This window comes from Pan paniscus, chromosome 1 (assembly GCF_029289425.2).
Source record: "Pan paniscus chromosome 1, NHGRI_mPanPan1-v2.0_pri, whole genome shotgun sequence".
Lineage (NCBI taxonomy): Eukaryota > Metazoa > Chordata > Mammalia > Primates > Hominidae > Pan > Pan paniscus.
In genome coordinates, this window is record NC_073249.2 from 209,792,186 (window position 1) to 209,819,005 (window position 26,820).

Here is a 26,820-nt window from a genome sequence, read left to right on the forward strand (position 1 = left end):
TAGTCCCAGCTACTAGGGACGCTGAAGCAGGAGGATCGCTTGAACCTGGGAGACGCAGGTTGCAGTGAGCCGAGATCATGCCATTGCACTCCAGCCTGGGTGACAGGGTGAGACTCCATCTCAAAAAAAAAAAAAATTAATGGAGATGCATATATTGAAAATCCATGTTCCTACTTCCTAACTTGAGAAGCAAAATGTTAAGATATAATTAAAATTCCCCGCACCACCACTGCCACATTGTATTTCTTTGTGGTTCACTGACTAAGGATGGAATATTTCGAACTCCCAGATGTCTGACTGGCTAGAAACCATACTTTTTCTCTACTCAGTCTAAAGTAAGCTCCAGGTGTAGTTTCTCCTACAGAGACATCCTGCAGGGATTAGGAGGTGGGCAGGGGATGAGACGGCACTCTAGGATCCTGGTTGTCACTTACCCACCCCGGTGAGGTAGAGTAGAGCTTTGACTGGTGGAGTCTTGGGTCCGTAGTATGAAATCTGAACCTATGGGAGAGCAGATCACTAATGACTTCTCTTAGTCATTCAACAAACACCCACTGGACCCCCTCCTATGTGCCGGCTCAGGGTAGGGCACTGGGGAGACAAAGTTGGGCAAGAACTGGTCCTAGCCTGTAAGGAGTGGCCCCATCCGATGGGAATGGAGGGAAAGCAAAAAGCTTGAATGACTGGTGCTACAGAAGAGCATCCTATGGGGGCCCAGCAATGGAGACACTCTGCCTGGCAGGGTCGTTTGTGAAGGAGTGTGCTTTGAGGTAGATCTGGGAAAGGGAGTAGGGGCCCAGCAGCTGGAGATGGGGCAGAAGAGGCGCTAGAGAGAGCTGATCATAAGCCACAGAACTGACTCTGGCAAGCAGAAGGGATCAAGGAAAGACCTGAAGAACCAGACCCTGGAAAGGCCGGGTCCTGGGGGATCTGGGGAGCAGGAGCTTTGAGTGGATGGAGGTTTCTTCAGGAAGAGATGAGAAAACACCAATCCACTGTGCCCAAGGTTCAGAAATCCTAGGAGAACACCTCGGATTGGCCAGAGGAGGGTGGAGCATCTGGGTTGACACATCCAAGCAAAATGGCGGTGGGGAGTTTCCAAAGCAGAGCCAAAGAGCTGCCACCAGAGGAAGAGGAGCTCCTGAGGGGCCACGTGGAGGTGCTCGGACCTGCCCTGTAGACAGTGGAAATCCAGGAAAACGCCACGGCCATCACTGCCTCTGCCTGGACCATGGTGTCAGCCTTCTGTCTGGTCTCCCTGCCTCCCACCCACTCCCTAGATCCTATCTACTTGCTAGGCCACAGCCATTGGGATCTTTCTAAAGTACAAATGCTGTCTTGTTATTCGCTGGCTGAAAACTTTTTGTTGGCTTCCTGTTGTTCACAGAAAATGAGGTCCCTGATACCAAACTCTTCAAACTGACTCCTTCACCTCCTGTTCCGTCTACCTTTCTTGCCATACAGAACTTCCTCAGTTTCCCCAACACGTGTCTCACCCTTTTCTCATCCAGAGAGTGCACACAGCCTGCCCCTCTGTGTCAAACTCTCTCCTCTCTCCTGCTCTTAGGTGGGTAGTTCGTGTCATCCTTCAGCTTGCTACTTCTTTCAGGAAGCCTTCCCTGACCACCCCCTCCCCAGCCTGCCTGGATAGTCAAGCTCTGTGTTCCCCCAGGGAGAAGCCTGCTTGGCTGGTTCTGCTGGGAATAAGTGGCTGTTGGCCCAGAGATCTGTGGGAACCCCAGAGGGTCCTGTTGAGCCCATCTGCAGGCAAAGGGGGTGTAGTAGGTGGAATGGTGGTCCCCAAAAAGATACATCCATATCCTAATCCCTGGAACTTGTCAATGTGATTTCATTTGGAAAAAAAGTCTTTGCAGATCTAAGTTGAGGATCTTGAGACCAGATGCGGTGGCTCACGCCTGTAATCCCAGCACTTTGGGAGGCCGAGGTGAGTGGATCACTTGAGGTCAGGAGTTTGAGACCAGCCTGACCAACATGGCGAAATCCCATCTCTACTAAAAAAAATACAAAAATTAGCTGGGCATGGTGGCGAGTGCCTGTAATCCCAGCTACTTGGGAGGCTGAGGTAGGAGAATCGTTTGAACCCAGGAGGCGGAGGTTGCAGTGAGCCGAGATTGCACCACTGCAGTCCAGCCTGGGCGACAGAGCGAGACTCTTGTCTCAAAAAAATAAAAAAGGATCTTGAGATGAGGAGATCACCCTGGACCATCCAGCTGGGCCCCAAATCCCATGGCAAGTGCCCTTATGAGAGAGGCAGAGGGGGATTCCACAGAGAAGGGGCAGAGGCGGTGCGACCACGGAAGCAGACTGGAGTGAGACAGCCACAGATCAGACTGTTGACAGCCCCCAGAAGCTGGAAGAGGCAAATAATTATTCTCCCCTGGAGCCTCCAGAAAAATCTGGCCCTGCTGGCGCCTTGACCTCAGACTTCTGAACCCCAGAACAGTGAGAGGATACATTTCTGTTGTTTTAAGCAAACCATGGTGATTTTCTTTCTTTTGTTTTTTTGAGACGGAGTTTTGCTCTTTCACCCAGGCTGGAGTGAAGTGGCGCAATCTTGGCTCACTGAAACCTCCCCCTCCCGGGTTCAAGCGATTCTCCTGCCTCAGCCTCCTGAGTAGCTGGGATTACAGGCGCTCGCCACTACGCCCAGCTAATTTTTGTATTTTTAATAGAGATGGGGTTTCACCGTGTTGGCCAGGCTGGTCTCAAACTCCTGACCTCAGGTGATCCACCCGCCTCGGCCTCCCAAAGTGCTGGGATTACAGGTGTGAGCCACTGTGCCCGGCCACCATGGTGATTTTCTATACCAGACACAGGAAACCGATCCAGGAGCATGGACCAGCATCCCTTGGGGCTACCAGTTTGTGGCCTCCATAGAACTCAGTATCATTTGCAATTGTTTGTTTACCAGTAGATTCTCTGACGCCACCATTCATAGGTTGTAAGCCCCATGAGGGCTGCACCCTCAGCTGTCTTATTCATTTCTGGATTCCCAGTGCCTGGCAGTGTCTAGCAGTGTCTGGCATGTGTTAGGTACTGACTAAAGGTTTGCTGAATAGAGTTTAATCTAAACCCTGACCTCCATGAACCCCTGGTAGCCGTATATTATTGTCCCCAAGGACACTATGGCTGGAAGAAGCCATCACGAGCTCTTCCACAGGGCAAGAGGCTCTGCCAGGCTGGTGCTGTGGATCATGGCAGGACAGAGTGTGTGTGGCTGCCCTGCTGAAGCCCATCCACACTGCCACCCCACAGCTATGACACTCACCTTCTGGTCGCCTGTGCTAACACTGGCCGCTTTCATTGTCAGGGTCACCTCTACCCCAGGGTCCAGGGGCCATGTGGAGGAACCTGTGGATTTCTTCTTGGCTGGAGGGCCATGGGCAATATCCACGACCACCCCTGGGGAGGCGTTGATGCTGAAGGATGTGCAGTCCTCAGGGGCAGAGCTGTGGACAAGACACATGGGAAAGCAGAGGATGCAGTGAGGAGGGGCTGGGCCAGCCATGGCTCTCCCAGCATTTCTCCTTGTGATGGTTAATATTAGGTGTCAGCTTGTTTGGACTGAAAGATGCGAAGTATTTTTTCTGGGTGTATCTGTGAGGGTGTTGCCAGAGGAGGTTGGCATTTGAGTCAGTGGACTGGGAGAGGAAGACCCACCCTCAGTATGGGTGGGCACCATCCAGTCGGCTGCCAGCAAGGCTACAACAAAAACAGGTGGAAGAGGTGGGATCACCTTGCTCACTGGGGCTTCTGGCTGCCTTCTTTCTCCAATGCTGGATGCTTCCTCCCACTCCTCCTGCCCTTAGACACTAGACTCCAGGTTCATTGGCTTTTCGACTCTGGGACTTGCTCCAGTGGCTTGCTAGGGGCTCTTGGGCCTTTGGCCACAGACTGAAGGCTGCATTGTTGGCTTCCTTGGTTTGAGGCTTTCAAATTCAGACTGAGCCACTGCCAGCTTCTCTCTTCCCCAGCTTGCAGATCGTGGGACTTTGCCTTGTGATCGTGTGAGCCAGTTCTCCCTAATAAACTCTCTCTCTCACACACACACCCTATTATTCTGTCCCTCTGGAGAACCCTGACTAATATACTCCTTTTCCCAACAGGTGTAAAAACCAAACAGCAGCCAGTGCTTACTCTGACCGTGGGGAGTAAGTACTGTAAGGTTGTCAGGAGGGAATGAGACTGACAGAAAGCGAATCCCCTGACCTGAAGGGTTTGCATTTGAACTAGAAAAATAGCAGAGGGATGGGCACACTAAAGGCTCCCACACACACAGATGTAGGCATGGAGGGGTGTGTCCACCCAGAGGTTTCCACCACGCCACTGTGCATACGCAGGATTGTGCATGTACAAAGCATCATAGACTTCTGCTTCTGGAATTGTGGCAGACCAGGTACTCTGAAGGACCTTCCTCTTAAGAAACAACCGGATCATGGATAAAATATACTTTTTAAAGTATTGCTGAACTCATGAGAAATAAGGTAAATCTCCCAGAATTAGCCTTCTTCATGTGCACACAAACACACACACATGCACATACACAGTGGTCAAAGTGAAGAACATCAAAGACAAAGAGAGGATCTTAAAGGCATTCAGAAAGGAAAGTCGGATTATCTAGGAGGAAATAACAATTCGATTGGAAGCAGACTTGTCAACAACAGTGACATCCAAAAAACAGTTGTGTCATCTCTTTATAGTATTTTGGGAAAATAGTTGACCCTTGAACAGCACAGGTTTGAACTGCGTGAGTCCACTTCTACTCTGATTTCCTTCCTCCTCTGCCACCCCTGAGACAGCAAGACCAACCCCTCTTCCTCCTCAGCCTACTCAACATGAAGACGAGGCTGAAGACCCTTATGATGATCCACTTCCACTTAATGAACAGTAAATGTATTTTCTCTTCCTTATGATTTTCTTTTCTTTAGCTTACTTTGTTGTAAGACCACAGTATATAATACATGTAACATACAAAATATCTGTTAATCAACTGTTTATGTTACTGGTAAGCCTCCCATCAACAGTAGTCTATTAGTAGTTAAGTTTTGGAGAGTCAAAGTTATACAAGATTTACTATTTTTTTTTTTTTTTTTGAGACGGAGTCTCACTCTGTCACCCAGGCTGGAGTGCAGTGGCGCGATCTCGGCTCACTGCAAGCTCCGCCTCCCGGGTTCACGCCATTCTCCTCCCTCAGCCTCCCGTATACAGAGATTTTCAACTACATTGGGGGTCAGCAGTCCTATCCGCAATGTTATTCAAGGGTCAATTGTAACTGTTAACCTAGAATTGTGCACTCGTACAAAAAATATCTTAATAAAGATATTTAAGATATTAATAAAATATTAATATTAATATTTTATTAATAAATTATATCTTAATATAATTTATTATATTAAGATATCTTAATAAATATCATAATAAAAATATCTTAATATAGATATTTTTGGATGAACAAAAACCGATATTTTAAAATCAGATTTTCACCAAGGCAATTTCTGAAGGCATAGTTTAGGATGGAGGTATCTGATGTCATAAGAATGGTCTGAAGTGCAACAAAGAATCGTGAACAAATAAAATGGTAAATATTTTGGTAAATCTAAACCAACATTGTATACAAAAAAGTCATAAAAACTGTGGGATAAAAAAGGCAAAATATAATTTAGCAGGAGGATGAGAGAGTTGAAGTATTTTGAGGTCCTTGATTAAAATGGGAATTAAGTTATTGTTTAACTCTAGATTTTTTAGAGTTAAACTTATTTTTTTTTTTTTAGAGACAGGGTCTCCCTTTGTCACCCAGGGTAGAGGACAGTGACGTGATCACAATTCACTGCAGCCTTGACCTCCTATGCTCAAGTGATCCTCGTGTCTCAGCCTCCCAAGTAGCAGGGACTACAGGTGCATGCCACCACACCCAGCTAATTTTTAAAATTTTTTGTAGAGACAGAGTCTCGCTATGTTACCCAGGCTGGTCTCAAACTCCTGGCCTCAAGCAATCCTTCTGCCTTGGTCTTCCAAAGTGTTGGGATTACAGGCATGAGCCACTGTGCCTGGCCTAAACTTTTATGTGCCTGGCCTATACTTTTAAAGGTCTTTGGCCGAGCACGGTGGCTCATGCCTATAATCCCAGCACTTTGGGAGGCCAAGGCAGGAGGATTGTTTGCCAGGAGTTTGAGACCAGCCTGGGCAACATAGGGAGATCCTGTCTCTACAAAAAATAAAACAATTAGCTGGGTATGGTGGCTTGTGCTTGTAGTCATGGATACTCAAAATGCTGAGGAAAGAGGATCACTTGAGTCCAGGAGGTCAAGGATGCAGTGAGCCATGATTCTGCACTCCACAACATCTGCACTCCATCCTGGGCAACAGAGTGAGAACCTGTCTTTAAGAAATAAAATAAATAAAGATATTCACCAAAATAATAGAAATAGCATTTATAAATTTCTACACATGGGAAAAATGCAATAATAAGAAAATGAATAGGAGAACTGCCTTCCAAAAAAGCAAGGAAAGAGAAAAGGCCACATAGGGAGAAATTGGACAAATAAAAATAAAAGATTGGTGAGAACAAATCCAAATATGTAAATAATCGCTTGTAATCCCAGCACTTTGGGAGGCTGAGGTGAGAGGATCACTTGAGGTTAGGAGTTTGAGACCAGCCTGGCCAACGTGGCAAAAGCCAGTCTCTACTAAAAAAAAATACAAAAATTAGCTGGGCATGGTTGTACATGCCTGTAATCTCAGCCACTTGGGAGGCTGAGGCAGGAGAATTGCTTGAACCCGAGAGGCAGAGGTTGCAGTAACCTGAGATCACGCCACTGTACTCCAGCCTGGGTGACAAAGCGAGACTCCATCTCAAAAAAAAAAAAAAGTAAATAATCAAAATAAATATAACAGGATTAATATTGCCAGTTAAAAGAGAGTTTTCATTAAATAAACAAAATCCAGTACTATACTGTTTATAAGAAACACATCTAAAATATAACGATCCAGAAAAGTTGAAAAATTTTTAAAAAGGAAAAAAGATACATTAAGCAAATGCTAACTCAAAGAGAGCTGGGATGGATATATTAATATCAGAAGAATGAATTATTAGACAAAACACATTGGTAACAATAGAGAGGATTACAACCTAATGATATACGGTTTAACTTACCTAGAAGATATTCTAAACTTGTATGCATCTAATAAGAGCCTCAACATATATAAAGCAAGGCTGGGCATGGTGGCTCATACCAACACATTGGGAGGCCAAGGTGGGCAGATCGCCTGAGCCCAGGAGTTTAAGACCAGCCTGAGCAATATGGTAAAACCCCATCTCTACAAAAAATACAAAATAATTAGCCAGGCACTGTGGCATGCACGTGTAGTCCTAGTTACTCAGGAGGCAGAGGTGGGAAGATCACTTGAGCCTGGGAGGCAGAGGTTGCAGTGAGCCAATATTGCACCACTGTACCCCAGCCTGGGTGACAGAGTGAGAGGGTGAGACTGTGTCTCAAAAAAAAAAAAAAAAAAAAAAGCATATAAGGCAAACATTAATAGAAATACATTCATAGGGAAAAGAAGTTGACAAAACCACCATCAGAGTTGAAGATTTCAACTCTTCTTTCTCAATCAACAATAGATTAAGCAGATAAAAATTAAGTAATGATACAGATTTTGCTAACATAATTAACAAAGTTGATTTAGTCGATATATATAGAATTGTGTATCCCACAAGTAGCAAATATACATTTTCCCAAGCAAAGCACACACGGGTCATGGGTCATTTAAAAAAGTGACTATGTAATTGGCCACAAAGCAAGTCAACGACAGTGTGACAAACATTAAAGCATAGGTAATATATGGGTAGCAGAGTCTCTGATCATAATGTAACTAAGTTAGAAGTCACTAGTATAAAGTATGTTTTTAAAAGCACCATACATTTGGAAATTTAAAACCAGACATCTCATTTACTTACAAGTCAAAGGACAATTAATAATGGAAATTAAGTAATAATACTTAGGACTGAGCAATAACTAAAATACTATTTTCAAAACTTTTGGGGAGATGTAAAAGTGATACTTTATGCCTTAAATGTTTATATTTTTAAAAAGAAAGTAAAAGCTGAAAATTAATAGAAAAAGAAAATGTAATGTAACATCCCAAAATAAAATAAAGTTGGAAGAAATCTGTGAAATAATAAAACAAATCAATAAAGCCAAAAGTTGGTTCTTAGAATAGACCAATAAAACTGACAAATCTCTGGCAACATTGATCAAGAGAAAAAATATTAGGAAAGCAAAAGAAATATTACTGAAGATAAAGCAGATTTTTTTTTTCTGTAGATAGTTGATAAAAGGTTAACAAAAGACCCACAGAGAACGTCCTGTTTGACAGGGAAAATGTGAAAACCTTCCCTTTAAAGTCAGAAACATGGGGCTGGGTGCAGTGGCTCATGCCTGTAATCCTAGAACTTTGGGAAGCTGAGGTGGGCAGATCCCATGAGGTCGGGAGTTGGAGACCAGCCTGGCCAACGTGGCGAAACCCTGTCTCTACTAAAAATACAAAAATTAACTGGGTAGTGCACGTCTGTAATCTCAGCTACTGGGGAGGCTGAGGCATGAGAATCGTTTGAACCTGGGAGGCAGAGGTTGCAGTGAGTCAAGATTGTGCCATTGCACTCCAGCCTGGGTAACAGAGTGAGACTCTGTTTAAAAAAAAAAAAAAAAATCAGGAACGTGGTAGGGATCAAAAAGTCACATCTTTTTAACATTGTGTGGATGATTCTAACCACTGCAGCAAGAGAAAAAAAGACATAAAGTAAAAGATATAAAGAGTGAAAAGTAAGAAAAAAACGCCAATATTGACAGAAAATACAGTTGTCTGCAAACTCCAAAAGAGTGAATTCAACTTTTTTAAAAATTAAAAATAAATAAAAAGACAAAAGTTTAATAAGGTGACTAATAAAGTAAAGAGGAAAAAATAAATTACATTTCTATACATCAGCAATAAATAGGAAACAAATATTTTTCTTTTTTTCTAGCAAACCATTTCTTTAAGAAGAAAACAATTTTTAAAAAACTGATATAATTTACAAAAGGAAAAAATACTGTAAAGTACCTAGGATAAATCTAGCAAAATGTGTAAGATTTTTATGAAGAAAATATTCAAACTTTATTGAAAGCCATTAGAGAAGATCCAAATAAATAGAAATACTATGTATATGGTTAGGAAGGCTTGTTGCCATAAAGGTATGAATTCTCTCCAATGGATTTATATATTCAATGGAATTTTAGGGTTTCTTATGGAACTTGACAAGTTGATTTTTAAATCTACACGAGAAATCCAGGAACTAAGTTGGTCAAGGTACTTGTAAAGGAAAGTAGTAAAAGGTGAGGCACTTTCTCAACCAGGTATAAGACTTACTATAAAGCCATGGAACTTAAGATGGGGTTTTAATGGCTCAGGCCAAGACAAAGGAAGGATAAAACTTAAAGGACATACAACTTGATCTATGACAGAAATAGGCTTGCAGATGGCTGGAGGTAGTAGAGACTATATCATAAATGTTGCTGGAGCAATTGCTCATTCATATAGAAAATACTAAATTGGAAAAATAATTAAATTGATCCCAGCCTCACACCATACACAAAAATCAGCTGGAGGGAGATAAAGACTTAAATGTGAAAGTCAGAACTTTGAATCTCTAAAAGAGGATACAGGATAACATATTTATGCTTTCTCTGAAACAAGACTCAAAACCAGTAAACCTGAAGGAAAAGATCAAAAAAATTCAACTAGATGTAAATAAATAGGCCAGGTGCAGTGGCTCACACCTTTAATCCCAGTGCTTTGGGAGGCCAAGGTGGGAAGATCACTTGAGCCAGGAGTTCAAGGCCAGCCAGGGCAACATAGTGAGACCCTGTTTCTATTTTTTAAAAAATTAACATCAATTTAAAAATTAAAAAAGAAAATAAATTCTGTTAATCAAAAGACAATATAAAGTAAAAAGACAAGCACAATGTAAGGAGAATATATTCACAAAATAAAACCAACAAAGGCTTAGCATGCAGACTATTTAAAGAACTTAGGCAAATCAACATGAAAACATGAAGAGGCATTTCACCTTACTAACAAGTAAGAGAATGAAAAGGTTAACACCATAAAGAAATAGGGTTTTATACCCACTCAATTGGTGAAAAATAACACTATAAATGACACGATTCAACAGAAACTCTAACACACTGCTTACTGGAGTGTGAAATTAACCATTTTGCAAAAACAAAAAAAAAACAAAAAAAACCCAACTTGGTGTTATTAGCCAACCCCAAACCCAGCAATTTGACTTCTAGGCAGATACTCTGGAGAATCTCTTTCATGTGTTCACTAGGAGACATGTTCAAGAAAGTTCAGAGCAGCCCTTTCTGTAATGTGAACAATGAAACATGGTCTAAATACCCACAAAAGAATAGCTAATAAATTATAGTGGATTCACAGTGGACAATCCCTAGAGAGGCAGAACTCCGTCCACATAAGGTCACAGAAACACTTAGGATTACATGTGTTTTTTGTTTGTTTGTTTTTTTGTTGTTGTTGTTGTTGTTGTTTGTTTGCTTGTTTTTTGAGGTGAGATCTCTGTTGCCCAGGCTGGAGTGTAGTGGTGTGATCTCAGCTCACTGCAACCTCTGCCTCCTGGGCTTAAGCTAGCCTCTCATCTCAGCCTCCCAAGTAGCCAGGACTACAGGCGTGCACCATCACGCCCAGCTGATTTTTGTATTTTTGTAGAGATGGGGTTTTGCCATGTCATGCAGGCTAGTCTTGAACCCCTAGACTTAAGTGATCTGCCGCCTTGGCCTCCCAAAGTGCTGGGATTACAGGCATGAATCACAGTACCTGGCTTAGGATTACATTTTCTATTTTTATCTTTGTATTGAATATTTGTCTCTATATTAAGAGTTATATGTATTCATTATAAAGAATTAGGAAACGACAGGAAAAGTATATGGTGGACAGACTTCTAAGATGGTCCCCAGTAATTCCCGTCTCTGCTGTTCATGCCCTTGTGTAATTCTTTCCCCTTGAGTGTGGGCTGGACCTACTGACTTCCTTCTAACCAACGGAAAATGGTAAAAGTGCTGGAATATCACTTCTGTCATAAGCTTACAATAGAATTCTCTCTCTGTCTCTCTCTCTGCCTCTCTCTCTGCCTGTCTCTTGCCTTGCTCACCTTGATGAAGCAAGCTGCCATTTTGTGAGCTATGGAGAGGCCAGCGTGGCAGGAAACTGAGGGAGGCTTCCAGCCAACAGCCAGGGAGGAACTGAGGTTCCAACACCCTGCAAGGCCCTGAATCCTACCAACAGCCATATGAGTGGGCTTGGAAGTGTCACCTTCCCTGGTGGAGCCTTAGCATGACTACGGCTCTACCAATACCTTGATTATGAGAAACCATGAAGCAGAGAACCCAGCTAAACCATACTGGATTGCTAACCTATAGAAATTATGATATAATAAATGTTATCATTTTGAGCCACTAAGTTTTGGGACAATTTGTTACACAGTATAGATAGCTAATACAGTATACCAGAAGAAAGAAGAAGTGGGAGGGGGAGAAGGGGAGAAAGAGAGAAAAAGAGAAAGAAGAAGGAAAGAAAGAAGGAAGGGAGGGAAGAAGACATAAATTGCCTAGAAGAAAATGAATCTTACCATTTACAGACTGTGAAAGGAAAATACATCTTGGGACCCCAAACTCACTAAGCCAAAGGGAAGAGTCCTGGGAACTGGGTCCCTCAAACCTGCCTCTCATGGTTCATAAATAAAATAACTATAAAGATAAAAAGCTACATACTTCCCTCACAATTGGCCCACAAGGAAATTCCCTGTGGGCCCCAAAGATCTTTACCCTAAAACAGTTCTGTTGAATTTCTCCCTAGCAATTGTACATTTATAGCTTATCTTTTTTTTTTTTTTTTTTGGGATGGAGTCTCACTCTGTCACCCAGGCTAGAGTGCAGTGGTGCAATCTCAGCTCACTGCAGCCTCCACCTCCCAGGTTCAAGCAATTCTCCTGTCTCAGCCTCCCAAGTAGCTGGGACTACAGGTGCATGCCACCACTCCCGGCTAATTTTTTGTATTTTTAGTAGAGATAGGGTTTCACCATATTGGTCAGGCTGGTCTCAAACTGCTGACCTCAGGTGATCCACCCGCCTTGGCCTCCCAAAGTGTTGGGATTACAGGCATGAGCCACCACGCCCGGCTGATAGCTTATCTTTACAGGTACAGGGCAAAGGACAGAGCTTATCTTTACAGGTACAGGACAAAGGACAGAACTCAAAGTCATCCCTCTGCTCCCCTGAGACAAATGCATATGTAATTGCTTCCTCTCCGCTATATTTATGTAATCTCATGTAAAAATGCAGATTCACTGAGCTAGATGAATGCATAAGTGACTACTCCTCTACCTTGCCTCACACGAAAATGGTGTTTTCAGTAAAAGGCTGATCAAAGACTCAAAAGGATGCAACTGTTTGTCTCTTATCCACCCACACATTAAAAAAATTTCTTCATCTTCTTCCATTATCCGCCCTTTCTCCTTTAAATATCCAAGGCCTCAAAATCATCTTCAGAGAAGGGCATGGACCTGCCTCCCAGACACGGGTCCTTAACTTTGGCAAATAAACCTTCTAAAATGATTGACACTCGTCTTGGTCATTTTCATTGATTTACAAGACAATCACTAACATTCTGATGTTGATCCTTCAGGAGATGGAATTTGACATAGCCTTTGAAGAACCTAAGAGGTCTGAAGTAGACAGAAGAGGAGATTTCATTCCATCTCCTGCCCACCCTGGCTTGGGCTCTCATTCTACCCTCACGAAGTCAATTTCACATTCTTAAATGACAGCAATTACTTACAGGCAATTTACTGTGCTCCAGGCACTGTTCACATTCTTTCCACACGTTAACTAATTCGGTTCTCACCACTAGCCTGTAAGGCGGGTACTGTTCATTTTACAGATGAGTAAACTGAGGCACAGAGAGGTGAAGTCACTTTCCCAAACTCAAGAGTTAGGTATATTGGATCTCTGCTTCATAAAGAGAGTGAGGGTGGGCCCTGGCCTGGCCCCCAGTGGTCCCCCGTGCTGCTCTCCCTGTGCTATGGTCAGACTGAATGGCCCACAGTTCCCTGCACCTGCCCCCCACTTTCTCATCTCCCGGGCTTTGCTTCTCACCTGCCCCTCATCTGGAGGGCTCTTCCTTCCCACATCCTTCTTGCAGAATCCAATCCAGCCCCGAAGGCCCATCTCAGTGGGTTCTCTGCCATTGAATCCTCCCTTTATCACTCCAACCAAAGGGGAATTCTTCGTCAAAATGAGATCAGCCCTCTGTGGTAGGCAGAACAATGGTCTCCCAAAGATGACCACACCCTAGTCCCCCAAACCTGCGAATATGTTACCTTACACAGAAAAGGAAACTTGCAAATGTGATTAAGTTAACGATCTTGAGATGGGGAGATTATCCTAGATTAGCCAGATGGGCCCAATGTAACCACAAGTGTCAGAGGCATTTGAACCAGAGCAACTCCATCTTGAATAGGGGTTGCGTAAAATAAGGCTGATATCTGCTGGGCTGCATTCCCAGTAAGTTAGGCATTCTAAGTCACAGGATGAGATAGGAGGTCAGCACAAGACACAGGTCATAAAGACCTTGCTGATAAAACAGGTGACAGTAAAGAAGCTGGCCAAACCCCACCAAAACCAAGATGATGACAAGAGTGACTTCTGGTTGTCCTTCCTCACTGCTCGTTATACACTAATTATAATACATTAGCATGCTAAAAGACACTCCCACCAGCGTCATGACAGTTTACGGATACTATGGCAACGCTTGGAAGTTACCCTATATGGTCTAAAAAGTGGAGGAACCCTCAGTTCAGGGAATTGCCCACCCTTTACCCTGAAAACTCATGAATAATCCTCCCCTTGTTTAGCATTTAATCAAGAAATAACCATAAAAATGGGCAACCAGCAGCCTTTGGGACTGCTCTGTCTATGGAGTAGCCATTCTTTTATTCCTTTGCATTCTTAATAAACTTGCTTTCACTTTATAGATTCACCTTGAATTCTTTCTTGGGCAAAATTCAAGAACCCTCTCTTGGGGTCTGGATTGGGACCACTTTCCAGTAATACAAAGGTCTTTATAAGAGGGAGGCAGGAGGGTCTGAGTCAGGGAAACTGTGGTGATGGCAGCAGAGATCAGAGCGATGCTGTTGCTGGAAGGGGCCACAAGCCAAGGAATGCGGGCACCTATAGAAGCTGCAAGGAATGGGTTCGCCCCTGGAGCTTCCAGAAGGAATGCAGCCTTGCCAACACCTTGATTTTAGCCAAGTAAGATTCATTTTTTGGACTTCTGATCTTGCAAACTGGAAGGTAATAAATTTGTGCTGTTTGAAGTCACTAAGTTTGTAGTGATTTGTTACAGCAGCAATGTGTTATATTAAGTTTACCCCACAGCTGCCTCCTTAGGTATTTTAAGTTCGGCTGAAAGGTTTTTTCGTGTATAGTAAACTGTAACTTAACTGGAGGTGTAAACAGCCCGTGACCTACTTTTATACCAAGCACTGTTTTGGCTGATCTCAGGCAGCCAACTGTTCAAACCATGTTCAAATGAGGCCGATGCCGAGCTGTAGTCAATCCAGCTGTTTCTGAGCCTCGCTTCTGTGCTCTGTGGGTCACTTTCGTTTTTCTGTCCGTAAATATTGTTCAACCATGTGGCAGCTCCTGAGTCTTTCTGAACCTATTCTGGTTTGGGTAAAGGGAGCTGCCTGATTCACTAATGGTTCTTTGCTCCACTAAGCTGTTAAATTTAATTTGTCTTGTGTTTCTTTTAACAAATAGGAAACTAATACACTCTCTGTCTTTGAATGTCTCTCTCTCTCTTTTTTTAAGCACAGTGCACTGCAACTCAACCTCCCAGGCTGAAGTGACCCTTCCACCTCAGCCTCCTGAGTAGCTGGGACCACAGGTACATGTCATCACCCCTGGCTAATTTTAAAATAATTATTGTTTGTAGAGATGGAGTTTCCTTATCTCCAGACTGGTCTTGAACTCCTGGGCTCAAGGGATCCTCCCATCTTGGCCTTCCAAAGTGCTGGGATTACAGACATGAGCCACCACGCCATGCCTCTGTCTCTCTCTTGATCCTAGGTAAAACCCTGTACTCTTGAGTGATATGATGGCTGAGGTCTGGAAAAGTGGCAGACAATCAAAAAAACACTTGAACCAAAATCAGCATCTTCCTAAGAAAAAGGAAGAAGCAAGGGGCATGTGGTAGTAGATTTTTTTAAAAGTTAGTATACTGGCCAGGCACGATGGCTTCCGCCTGTAATCCCAGCATTTTGGGAGGCTGAGGTGGGAGGACTGCTTTCTACCAGCCTGGGCAAAATAGCAAGACCCTGTCTCCACAAAAAGAAAAAAAAAAAGGCTGGGCGCAGTGGCTCCCGCCTGTAATCCCAGCACTTTGGGAGGCTGAGGCGGGTGGATCACAAGGTCAGGAGATCGAGACCATCCTGGCTAACATGGTGAAACCCCATCTCTATTAAAAATACAAAAAAAATTAGCCGGGCGTTGTGGCGGGTGCCTGTAGTCCCAGCTACTCGGGAGGCTGAGGCAAGAGAATGGCATGAACCCGGGAGGTGGAGTTTGCAGTGAGCCAAGATCGCGCCACTGCACTCCAGCCTGTGCGATAGAGCGAGACTCCATCTCAAAAAAAAAAAAAAGAAAAAAAATCAGCATGCCAATTTTCGCCTTGTGTGCATATGAACGGCAAAAGGTGAAAATATAAAAATGTTTTTTCAGAGCTCAGTCACGGGAAGTCTGATCAAGACATTAAGACACACTCAGCAGTCAGGTTATTCTCCCCGCCTCCGTTTGGGAGTTTGACATTTAGAATTTCTGTCATCCTCAGTGACATTTCGGTCTTGGCACCTTCTCCCGTCCTGACACTGTTGCCTGAGTTGGTGTTCACATGCCTGCAGCAGATGACAAGCTAGTCACCTTTCTCTGTGTGGCCATTAACCTTTGTTTTCACAATCATCCTATGAGTGAGCCATTGTTATTCTTTTACAGATGAGAAAACAGGTTCAGAGAGGCAAAGTGACGTGTCTGGGTGCTGGCTGATAATGGCAGGTCTGGGTCCTCTTGCAGCCCAGCCTGGTGCCATTCCTGCCACATCACGACTACCTCTTTTTCTGCATTGGTGCCACCCTGCTGTGCCCAGCATCCAGCACTTCCTAAAGACCAGTGCTTCCCAAAGTGTGGTCTTCGGAACAGCAGCATCTGCCTCACTGGGGAATTTGTTAAAAATGCAGATTCTTGGGCTCCACTCAGACTTACTGAGTTGGAAACTCTAGGAGTGGGGCCCAGAAGTGTGTGTTTTTTGTTTGTTTTGGTTTTTCTGAGAGGAAGTCTTGCTGGAATGCAGAGGCACAATCATGGCTCACGGCAGACTTGAACTCCTGGGCTCAAGCAATCCTCCGGCCTCAGCCTCCTGAGTAGCTGGGACTACAGGCACACACTACCACATCCAGCTAATTTAAAAAACATTTTTATAGAGATGAGAGTCTCAGTATGTTTCCCAGGCTGGTCTCGAACTCCTGGCCTCAAGTGATCCTCCTGCCTTGGCCTCCCAAAGTGCTGGGATTACAGGCGTAAGCCACAGTGCCCGGCGGCAATCTGTGTTTTAACAAGCTCTCCAGATGCTTTTGATACATACTTAAGTGTGAGAACCACTGCAAAGAAGATGCTAATACGAGTTTGCTGAATTACCCTGATTTTTGAGTGGAATCTGAGGGAACCATGCCATGATGCACAGGACAGAATAAATAAAGCATTATGATGGCCAGGCATGGTGGCTCAAGCCTGTAATCCCAGCACTTTGGGAGGCCGAGACGGGCAGATCACGAGGTCAGGGGTTCGAGACCAGCCTGGCCAACATGGTGAAACCCCGTCTCTACTAAAAATACAAAAAAATTAGCCAGGTGTGGTGGTGGGTGTCTGTAATCCCAGGTACTCAGGAGGCTGAGGCAGGAGAATTGCTTGAACCTGGGAGGTGGAGATTGCAGTGAGCCAAGATCTCACCATTGCACTCCAGCCTAGGCGACAAGAGCGAGACTCCATCGGCATTATGTCTGTGGCATGCATTGTTATTGCTATTTTCTTATGCAGAAAAGCCATACGCACAGCCAGGCATGGTGGCTCATGCCTGTAACCCTAGCACTTTGGGAAGCTGAGGCAGGTGGATTGCTTGAGTCCATAAGTTTGAGACCAGCCTGGGCAACATGGCTAAACCCCGTCTCTACAGGCATCTCCATGACAACTCTGCGACATAGGTACTATTGGAGTTCCCCTTCTACAAATGAAGAAACTGAGGCTGGAGAGAATGCATACACTGGTATCTGTTGAGAGCTACTGTGAGCCTGGCGTTCTACACACACTGTCTCATCGGCTGAACATTCACGGCAGCACTATGAGGTCTTGCTACTGTGAGGCAGGCATCCCTCTTCCCATTTCACAGATGAGCACACTGAGGCTCTGCCCCAGTCATGCAGTCCCACAGCTTCTACTGAATGCCCGGCTGAAATGCAGCTACAGATAGAAGCTGGGCGCGGGGCAGGGGAGACGGGTGGGGGGGTTGTTTTTGGGCAGGGGTGTTATTTTATTTATTTATTTATTTTAATTAATTAATTTATTTATTTATTTATTTATTTATTTTGAGACGGAGTCTCACTCTGTCGCCCAGGCTGGAGTGCAGTGGTGCGATCTTGGCTCACTGCAAGCTCCACCTCCCAGGTTCATGCCATTCTCCTGCCTCAGCCTCCCAAGTAGCTGGGACTACAGGTGCCCGCCACCAGGCCTGGCTAATTTTTTTGTATTTTTACTAGAGATGGGGTTTCACTGTGTTAGCCAGGATGGTCTCGATATCCTGACCTCGTGATCTGCCCACCTCAGCCTCCCAAAGTGCTGGGATTACAGGCGTGAGCCACCGCGCCTGGCTATTTATTTATTTTTGAGACAGAGTCTTGCTCTGTCACCCAGGCTGGAGTGCAGTGGTGTGATCTCGGCTCACAGCAACCTCCACCTCACAGGTTCAAATGATTCTCCTGCCTCAGCCTCCTTAGTAGCTGAGACTACAGACGTGTACCACCATGCCCAGCTAATTTTTGTATTTTTAGTAGAGACGGGGTTTCGCCATGTTGACCAGGCTGGTCTCAAACTTCTGGCCTCATGTGATCAGCCCACCTTGGCCTCCCAAAGTGTTGGGATTAAAGGCGTGAACCACTGCATCCAGCCAGGAGTGTTATCGACATAAATGGGACGATGGGGGTGGCAGCCTCCTCATCAGGAGGAGGAAAAGGCAGGGAGCCAGGCTGGTTTTGTTTTTGCTGGGCCATCTGGGTGGCGGCACCCTGTGGATAGGGGCCGAGAGAGGAGGGGTCAGGGCAGAGCTGTGGGTCATCAGGGAGGCAGCCAGGTTCAAGTGACAGGTGTAGCCCTGGGGGCTGTGAGGTCACCGTGGGTGGGGACTGGGGGTTGAGAGAGCAGCCCCTGAATGGGAACCCAGTGTAGGATCCCAGAATTTTCTCCAAAAATGGAAAGGAAGAATTCCTCTTTCCCAGGGCTACAAGGGAAGGTATGAGAAAAGGGCGTGGGTCACAGCAGGCACCGATTTTTAGAAAGTTTTCTTTTACTTGCTCCTCCCCTTCTCTCGCTCCTGTTGAACTCACACTGCAGTCTTTGACCAAAGGAGCCAGTGTTGGGGGTCCTCCCTGAAGGGCCATGGAAGCAAAAAACCATGTCCCAGTGGCCTGGGATGTAGGGGCTCCTGCGCTGTAAGGGATGGTAGTGGCTGATGTCAGGATGGTGGAATGTTTTTGAGTATGTTCTCTTTCTCTCCATCTCCCTCTCAATTTTTCTCTCTTTCCCTTTTATCCTCCACCTGCTCTTGTTGCAAAAAGATTTCATGATAACTGAGTGCCAAGTACGTCCCACACATTATAGGGGATGCAAAGAGGAATGACACCCTTCCTGCTCTCAACTTTCTTTCATTCACTCAACAAACACTTAAATAGCACCTCCTGTGTGACAGGCATAGTTTCCCTTAAAACACACACTCATTCCTTCATTCGTTCATTCAATCAATCAATCACCACACACTCACTCACCCCTCACTGTGTACCAGACCTTGTGCTGAGGACAAAGGTGGATGGGACAAGGTGGAAAATCTGGGGTTCCCTTGTGGACTCCCCCCAGTCCTCCTTGACAAGGACGTCATTCTACATCTGCTAAACTCAAGCCATGGCTGTCCCTGCCTGTCCCCTCAGCTCAGGTGGTGGCTTTCCCACCTGCTCCCAGCCTGGTTCCCATGCTGACGGGGGTGGGGAGCAGGATGGCTGGGTTGTCATCACCCCGGGTGGCACTGACCTGGGCCTCGGGGAGATTGCCAGGGTCAGTGTGAACGGAACATACGAATTCCCAACACACCACATACCACAGCAGGCCAGTCTGTCTACACCAGCCAGCCAGGGCACAGCATGTGCTTGTGGTTTTGCACTCAGCCATCACCAGCTGGTTGGAGCAGTTTGGGATCAGATACTCTCCTGCAGACCAGCTGGGGTGGAGTGGTTCAGCTGCCCGGGGGAAACGTCTCCCAGGCCAGGCCAGGAGCAGCAGGCAGCCTCGAAGGGAGTGAGAGAGGCAATGACCTTGGGCTGCTTCTGACAGGCTCTGTGACCTTGGCCTAGCCACTGACCTCTCCTGGGCCTCAGCTTCCTTCTCTGTAAAATGGGAATCATGTCGACCTGCTTCCTGGGTGGTTGCAAGGTTTGGAGGGCACGGCATGTGGTAACTGCTCCGTATGGGACGGCTACTAATAATAACAATAAATGAAGCAGCAGACAGCTCAGCCCAGGGGGCAGTTCCTGGCCAGGAGATGCCCCAGTGGCTCTGGTGCCTTTCTGCTCAGGTGCCTCCATTTATGATACACCTACCTGGCCGAACCAAAACTTAACCAAGGCTCTTGTTTCTCTGCCAAAGCCTGGAGGCTCATTCTCTCGGTTCTGTGTGCTGTTGTTTTCCTTCGTTCTCTCAAAGCCTCAGTGATAAGCCAGGCCTTCCAACTGCCTGGGCACTGTGGTCAGAGGATGGGGACAGGAGAGGGACACGCCATGTGTCTGGTCCACCAAGAAGATGAATAAGGGGCTCAAAAGACAATGGAGGCCGAGGGGCACACAGCAGGTGGACCGAGGGGCTAGGTCCGCCTCAGCCCTCTCTGTCCCATGTGGCTTCCTCAAGAGGGGAAGGGAGAAGGGCACAAACGGGTGGGTCTGGCACCTTTATAGCCACTCTCTCTGCTAGATGGGGAAACTGAGGCTCAGAGAGGTAAGGGCCAGCTGGGAACTGGGCCACTGGGATTTGATTCTAAGATGAGTGTGCTTCCTCTGGCTGTGTTCCAGATGTTCTCAGCTCCTAAACAAGGAACTTTCATAAACATCTGGGGGTTCACACCAGGTGTGTGCGTGCCCTCAAGCATGTGACCCACATGTGTTATCATAAGACCATCCAGAGCTGAATCTTCTTGTAACTTCCAATACCCTCCAACAGCCAGCACTGGGAACTTGAGCCCCAGACAGTGACATCATTCCTCCAACTCCAGCATCCGCCATCTCCTGACCAACCACCCCCATGAGGGTGGCATTCAGTGTCTGCCACTCTCACACACAGAGGCTCATGCAGTCCTCGCTGCTGTCAAAGGAAAATAAATCTCGGGACCCCAAACTCACTAAGCCAAAGGGAAAGTCAAGCTAGGAACTGGGTCATGCAAATCTGCCTCCCATTTTCTTTCTTTCTTTCCTTCTTTCCTTCTTTCCTTCCTTTACTTTTTTTTTTTTTTTTCTTTTGACAAGGTCTTGCACTGTCGCCCAGGCTGGAGTACCGTGGCATGATCTTGGCTCACTGCAGCCTCCGCCTCCCAGGTTCAAGCAATTCTCCTGCCTCAGCCTCCCGAGTAGCTGGGATTACAGGCATGCACCACCACGCCTGGCTAAGTTTTTGTATTTTTAGTAGAGATGGGGTTTCACCATGTTGGCTAGGCTGGTCTCGAACTCCTAACCTCAAGTGATCCGCCCACTTCAGCCTCCCAAAGTGTTGGGATTACAGGAATGAGCTACCACGCCTGGCACCATTGTTTCTTTCTTTTTTTTTTTTTGAGGCAGAGTCTCGCTCTGTCGCCTAGGCTGGAGGGCAGTGGTGCCATCTCTGCTCACTGCAACCTCCGCCTCCCAGGTTCAAGCGATTCTCTTGCCTCACCCTCGCGAGTAGCTGGGACTACAGGCGCACGCCACCATGCTCAGCTAATTTTTGTATTTTTAGTAGAGACAGGGTTTCACCATGTTGGCCAGGATGGTCTCCATCCCTTGACCTCATGATCTGCCCACCTCAGCCTCCTAAAGTGTTGGGATTACAGGCGTGAGCCACCATGCCCAGCCCCATTTTGTTTCTAAATAAGATAGCTACAAAGATTAAAAAAAAAAAGAAGCTACATATCTCCCTCACAATTTGCCGACAAGGAAATTCCTTGTGAGCCCTAAGATCTTTCCCGTGAACCAGTTCTGTTGAATTTCACCCTGACAATGTAAGTTAATAGCTTATCTTCACAGGCATGGAACAAAGGACAGAAATCAAAGTTATCCCTCTGCTTACCTGCAACAAATGCATATCTGATTTCTTCCCTTGCTCTATGTTTATCATTTGTGACAATATAGATTCACTGAGCTCAAGGCATAAGTGACTATTCCTCTCCCCACCTCACACGGAAAATGTATTCAGTGAAAGCTGATCAAAGTCTCAATGCAACCACTTACCTCTTATCTACCCATCTTTTTTTTCTTTCTTCCTCTTTGCCCCAATACCCACTTTTTTTTTTTTTTTTTTTTTTTTGAGGCGGAGTTTCACTCTTGTTGCCCAGGTTGGAGTGCAATGGTGCAATCTCGGCTCACTGCAACCTCCGCCTCCTGGGTTCAAGTGATTCTCTTGCCTCAGCTTCCTGATTAGCTGGGATTACAAGCGTCTGCCACCACGCCCGGCTAATTTTTGTATTTTTAGTAGAGATGGGGTTTCACCATGTTGTCCAGGCTGGTTTCAAACTCCTGACCTCAGGTGATCCACCCTCCTTGGTCTCCTAAAGTGCTGGGATTACAGGCGTGAGCCACCACATCCAGCCCAATTCCCACTCTTTTCCCTTTAAATATTGAAGTCCCAGACCCATTTAGGAAAAAGCACGGACTACAGATTTTTCCTGTTTCTGTATTCTTTTTCTGGGCACGTCCTTAACCTTGGAAATAAACCTCTGAAAATGATTGACACTCACTTTAGTCATTTTCTTTGATTTGCATTGGAAAGGGGACCCCTCTGCCAGACACTTTGTGTGCATTATATAATTCAATCTTCGCCGTAACCCAGGAAGGGGTGTTAATTTTCCCATTTTACAGATGGGTAAACCGAGGCTCAGAGAGACAAACAGACTTGTCCAGGCTCCCCACTGTCATGCCAACTGGTCTATTCAGAAGGAAACCCGGCTGGGCGCGGTGGCTCAAGCCTGTAATCCCAGCACTTTGGGAGGCCGAGGCGGGTGGATCACGAGGTCAGGAGATCGAGACCATCCTGGCTAACACGGTGAAACACCGTCTCTACTGAAAATACAAAAAAATTAGCCAGGCATGGTGGCAGGCGCCTGTAGTCCCAGCTACTAGGGAGGCTGAGGCAGGAGAATTGCGTGAACCCGGGAGGTGGAGCTTGCGGTGAGCCAAGATCTTGCCACTGCACTCCAGCCTGGGCTGGACAGAGCGAGACTCCGTTTAAAAAAAAAAAAAAGAAGAAGGAGACCCTGGGAGGAAGAAGAGAGACCATAGATGGCAGCTTCTGAATGCACACTGCCCTTTGCAGTTGGCACCTCCTGGACCCCCACCCCTTCTAGGCCTTTACCAAATCCTTTGGAAGTTGAATGAGCTCTGCCCACAGGGAGCAGTGCCCAGGGGAGTCCACTCCACAGCATTTGGAGGCAGGGTGTACTGCGAAGCAGGGTGGGTTTAGGGCCAGACAGTCCTGGCTTTGCCACCTTTAGCTTTTTTTTTTTTTTGAGACAGAGTCTCACTCTGTTGCCCTTGCTGGAGTGCAGTGGTGCAATCTTGCCTCACTGCAACCTCCACCTCCCAGGTTCAAGCAACTCTTGTGCCTCAGCCTCCTGAGTAGTTGAGATTACAGGCATGTGCCACTACTCCCATCTAATTTTTTTTTTTTTTTTGAGACGGAGTCTCACTGTGTTGCCCAGGCTGGAGTTCAGTGGCACAATCTGGGTTCACTGCAGCATCTGCCTCCTGGGTTCAAGCGATTCTCCTGCCTCAGCCTCCCAAGTAGCTGGGACTATAGCTGCGTGCTACCACGCCCGGCTAATTTTTGTATTTTTAGTAGAGACGGCGTTTCACCATGTTGGCCAGGATGGTCTCGATCTCCTGACCTTTTGATCCGCCTGCCTCGGCCTCCCAAAGTGCTGGGATTACAGATGTGAGCCATTGCGCCCGGTCTAATTTTTTTGTATTTTTAGTAGAGACGGGGTTTCCCCATGTTGGCCAGGCTGGTCTCGAAATTCTGACAAGTGATTTGCCCATCTTGGCCTCTCAAAGTGCTGGGATTACAGGCATAAGCCACCGTGCCCAGCTTGCCACCTTTAATTTATGTGACCCTCGGTTAGGTGTTTTTGCCTCTTTTTTTTGAGACAGAGTCTTACTCTGTCACCCAGGCTGGAGTGCACTAGCCCAATCTTGGCTCACTGCAACCTCTGCCTCCTGGGTTCCTGACTTTGGGGACAGAGAGAATGGCTTGAGCAAAGTTATAGAGGTATGCATATGAGGGGCGGAGGTGAGGAGGGAGTGGCCCTCCCACCTGTGTGGTTCAGGAAGAGGCTGATGGCTGCTCAGGAGATGGGAGGGAGGCGCTGTCTGGGGCTATGTTAAGAACAGATAAGAAGTGACAGGAAGGTCTGGAACGGAGACCCATGGGGAGAATGGAGGGTCCTAGAGTCAGGCTTCCTGGATTGAGTCCTGGCTCCCCTACTTATTAGCTGTGTGGCTTGAGGTGGGTTACTTAACTTCTTGGAGCCTCTGTTTCCTCTTCTGTAAAATGGGAATAACAACATTACCTGCCTCCCAAGGCCATTGAATGAGTTGAATGTAGGAAGTGTGATGTAAATATTAGCCATTGTTATGTGAGATGTTCAGGGGATAGAGTGACAGGCTCAATGTGTGGCTGAAGGAGGAGAAAAGAAGGATTTAGAGGCCCTTGTGAACTCCGGAGTCCCCATCCTTTCTGGGAGAAATGGGCAGTGCCTTCCTCTCTGCCCAACACTGACCAGCTGTCCACCCACCTCTCTAGGGCCAGAGGAAGCACTTGTGATCTTGATTACTACTCATGGACGCTGGGTAGAGGGCTAGCCTGGGCATGCTGGGAGAGGCCCTGGGCTAGCTTCAGCCCCTGTCATTTCCTCCACACCCATTCTCAGAGGAGTTGGGGGCGCCTCAAATGATGTCAGGTGATTTTCTTTTTCCTTTTCTCCCCAACTTCTTGGTCTCCTGCCTCCACCATGTGGCCCTGGGAGACCATCCCGACATTTCCTGCTGTTCTCTGGCTGCTGGGGCTCAGGCAGTAAGTGACACTTGCAAAGAAATGTCCCCAGCACTCCTATGGGCACCATTCTAGGGCCACTGATGCCCAGACTGGGATGGGGAAGCCAGGCGCAACCACTCCTATTCCTGACAACAGCAATTGTTGCAGGATAATTTAGGAATCAGAGAGACCGAGGGGTTGAGGAGGATTTATTATTTAGATTCACTGGCTCAGTCAGGCTAACATTTAAAAAGACTGAGCCCTGAACAAAGAGTTAAGTTATCTTTTAAGCATTTCATGGGGCGGGGGTAGATCTGTGCAGGGGGGAAGCATATTATAGAGGCAAGAAACAAAGACAGTTATTTAATTGAGACATGCATTATATTATTTTTTACTTTTTAAGGAAAAAAATTTTTTACAGCTTGAGTTTATCTGTCTAGTGACCTTGCAGCTGCACAGCTGGAGAAACAGGGTCTTTACAATGCCTGGAAAAAGAGGAGCAATAAGGCTCACTAGCCACAAAAAAACAGGCAGTTAATTTTTAAGGGACTCCAGCTCTTTTTTTTTTTTTTCCAGGGAAAATTGTTTTTTTTTTTTAACATAGAACTGAGTTTTTGCTTACACATTTTAAAATTTCTTTTAATTCCTGTTCTACAATAACAACAATGACCCTGCACACTCCCCGAGAGCATTCCTCAACTCTCTTGTTTAACCCAGACCCAAACTCTCTTGTTTAACACAGAGCATGGCACACAGCATTTGTTAAATGAGTAAATAAAAACTACCAAGGATGGGCCCACCACTGTGCTAAGTACTCAGCCAACATCTGCACATTTTTTCACATTGAATTCCTGTAACCAGCCCATGATGTGAGTATTATCCCCATTTCACAGATGAGGAAACTGAGGCTCAGTTGCCCAAGGCCTCCCTGCTAGCCAGCAGCAGGTCCAGGCTTCCTACCTCAGTCTCTGCCACGCCACAGAGCCCCGTTTCGCCATCCCCACCCATGCTATTACGCACCCACTGAGGGAGGCTTAGCTAAGAGATGTGGGGTAACAAACTGTGCTGTGAACCAGGAGGCCCAGGGGCTAACCTTACTTCCAGGGCACACTTGCTGTGTGACCTTGAGCAAGTCACAGACTCTCTGTAAGCTTCTGTTGCCTCGATGAAGACAGGGAGACGGATGGCCTGGTTTGCCCCATAATAATTTATCTGTGGTGTGTTCCTGGGGAATTTGCACTTGTACATGGCAAAGAACCCACAGCCATGAGACTGGCACTTCCCAGGGCTGCTGGGGTCTTCTCTCTCCAGCTACTCCCCTGGCAGTGGCTGCAGAGGCTGGAGCCTAGAGCCTGGGCCAAACACATGCTCCTGTGTCAGTAGAACTGGGTCATCCAGCATCTCCTGACCTGCCTCCAAAACCCCAGAAGGCCCCCCTCTTACCTGCAGATGTCAAGCTGAGTCAAGGTGCCCAGCACACACACGGCATGGGTTGGCTGCTCTGGGGCCACACGGATCAATGTCCCCTGGGCCATCGTCGGGCTAGCTCGTCCCTCTGGCTGTAGGAAGCCCCTGGGCTGGTTCCTTTATATCGCCCGGCAGAGGCCATGAGTCAGCACCTGCGGTCTGTGGCCCAGAGGCTCAACACCTCCCCACTCAGGTCAGGGGTGTGGGCTCTCAAAATCTCCTCTGCCCTGGGGCTGCCCCTCGGACCTCTAGATGGGTGTCAATGCTGGTACCAGTGGCAGGGTGGCTCTGTCAGTTTCTTGGGAAGGATGGATGGCTCAGAAAGCCTGGGGTGGAGAGTGGGGCTGAGGGGTTGGGTCCCGGTCTTCATGCCCACAGTCCCATCCCTGCCTAGAGGCCCTGAACACCTTGATCTATCCAATCTCACCTATGTCAAACAGGCATATCAGAGAGGAGAAGGTGGGAGAAGCGGGGAGATTTTAGGTAAGCAGTCACAGGCCGGGCTACACGTTCAAAGACCAACCAGGCTTGGGACAAGTCTCTCCACCTGGGCCACCCACATGACAGCTCACATTCTCTATGCCAGGCACATTTTCCTGCACTTCACATAGAATAGCTCATTACGACAAACCTGTGAACT

The 26,820-nt window shown here is 46.5% G+C and overlaps 1 protein-coding gene across 2 annotated transcripts in view; it reads right to left on the bottom strand.

Annotated features, from left to right (window-relative positions):
• Positions 1-26,248, bottom strand: part of PADI4 (peptidyl arginine deiminase 4) — a 55,554-nt gene extending 29,306 nt beyond the window's left edge. The window contains exons 1-3 of one of the 2 annotated variants that reach the window (XM_003814445.6): positions 26,157-26,248; positions 3,290-3,470; positions 435-501 (exon numbers count right to left, since the gene is read on the bottom strand). In XM_003814445.6, coding sequence (XP_003814493.4) covers positions 435-501; positions 3,290-3,470; positions 26,157-26,248 — 340 coding nt within the window. Of the gene's footprint in view, positions 1-434; positions 502-3,289; positions 3,471-26,156 lie in introns of those variants that run through there. The other variant, XM_063601721.1, reaches the window with a different exon arrangement.
• Positions 26,249-26,820: the final 572 nt, after the last annotated feature.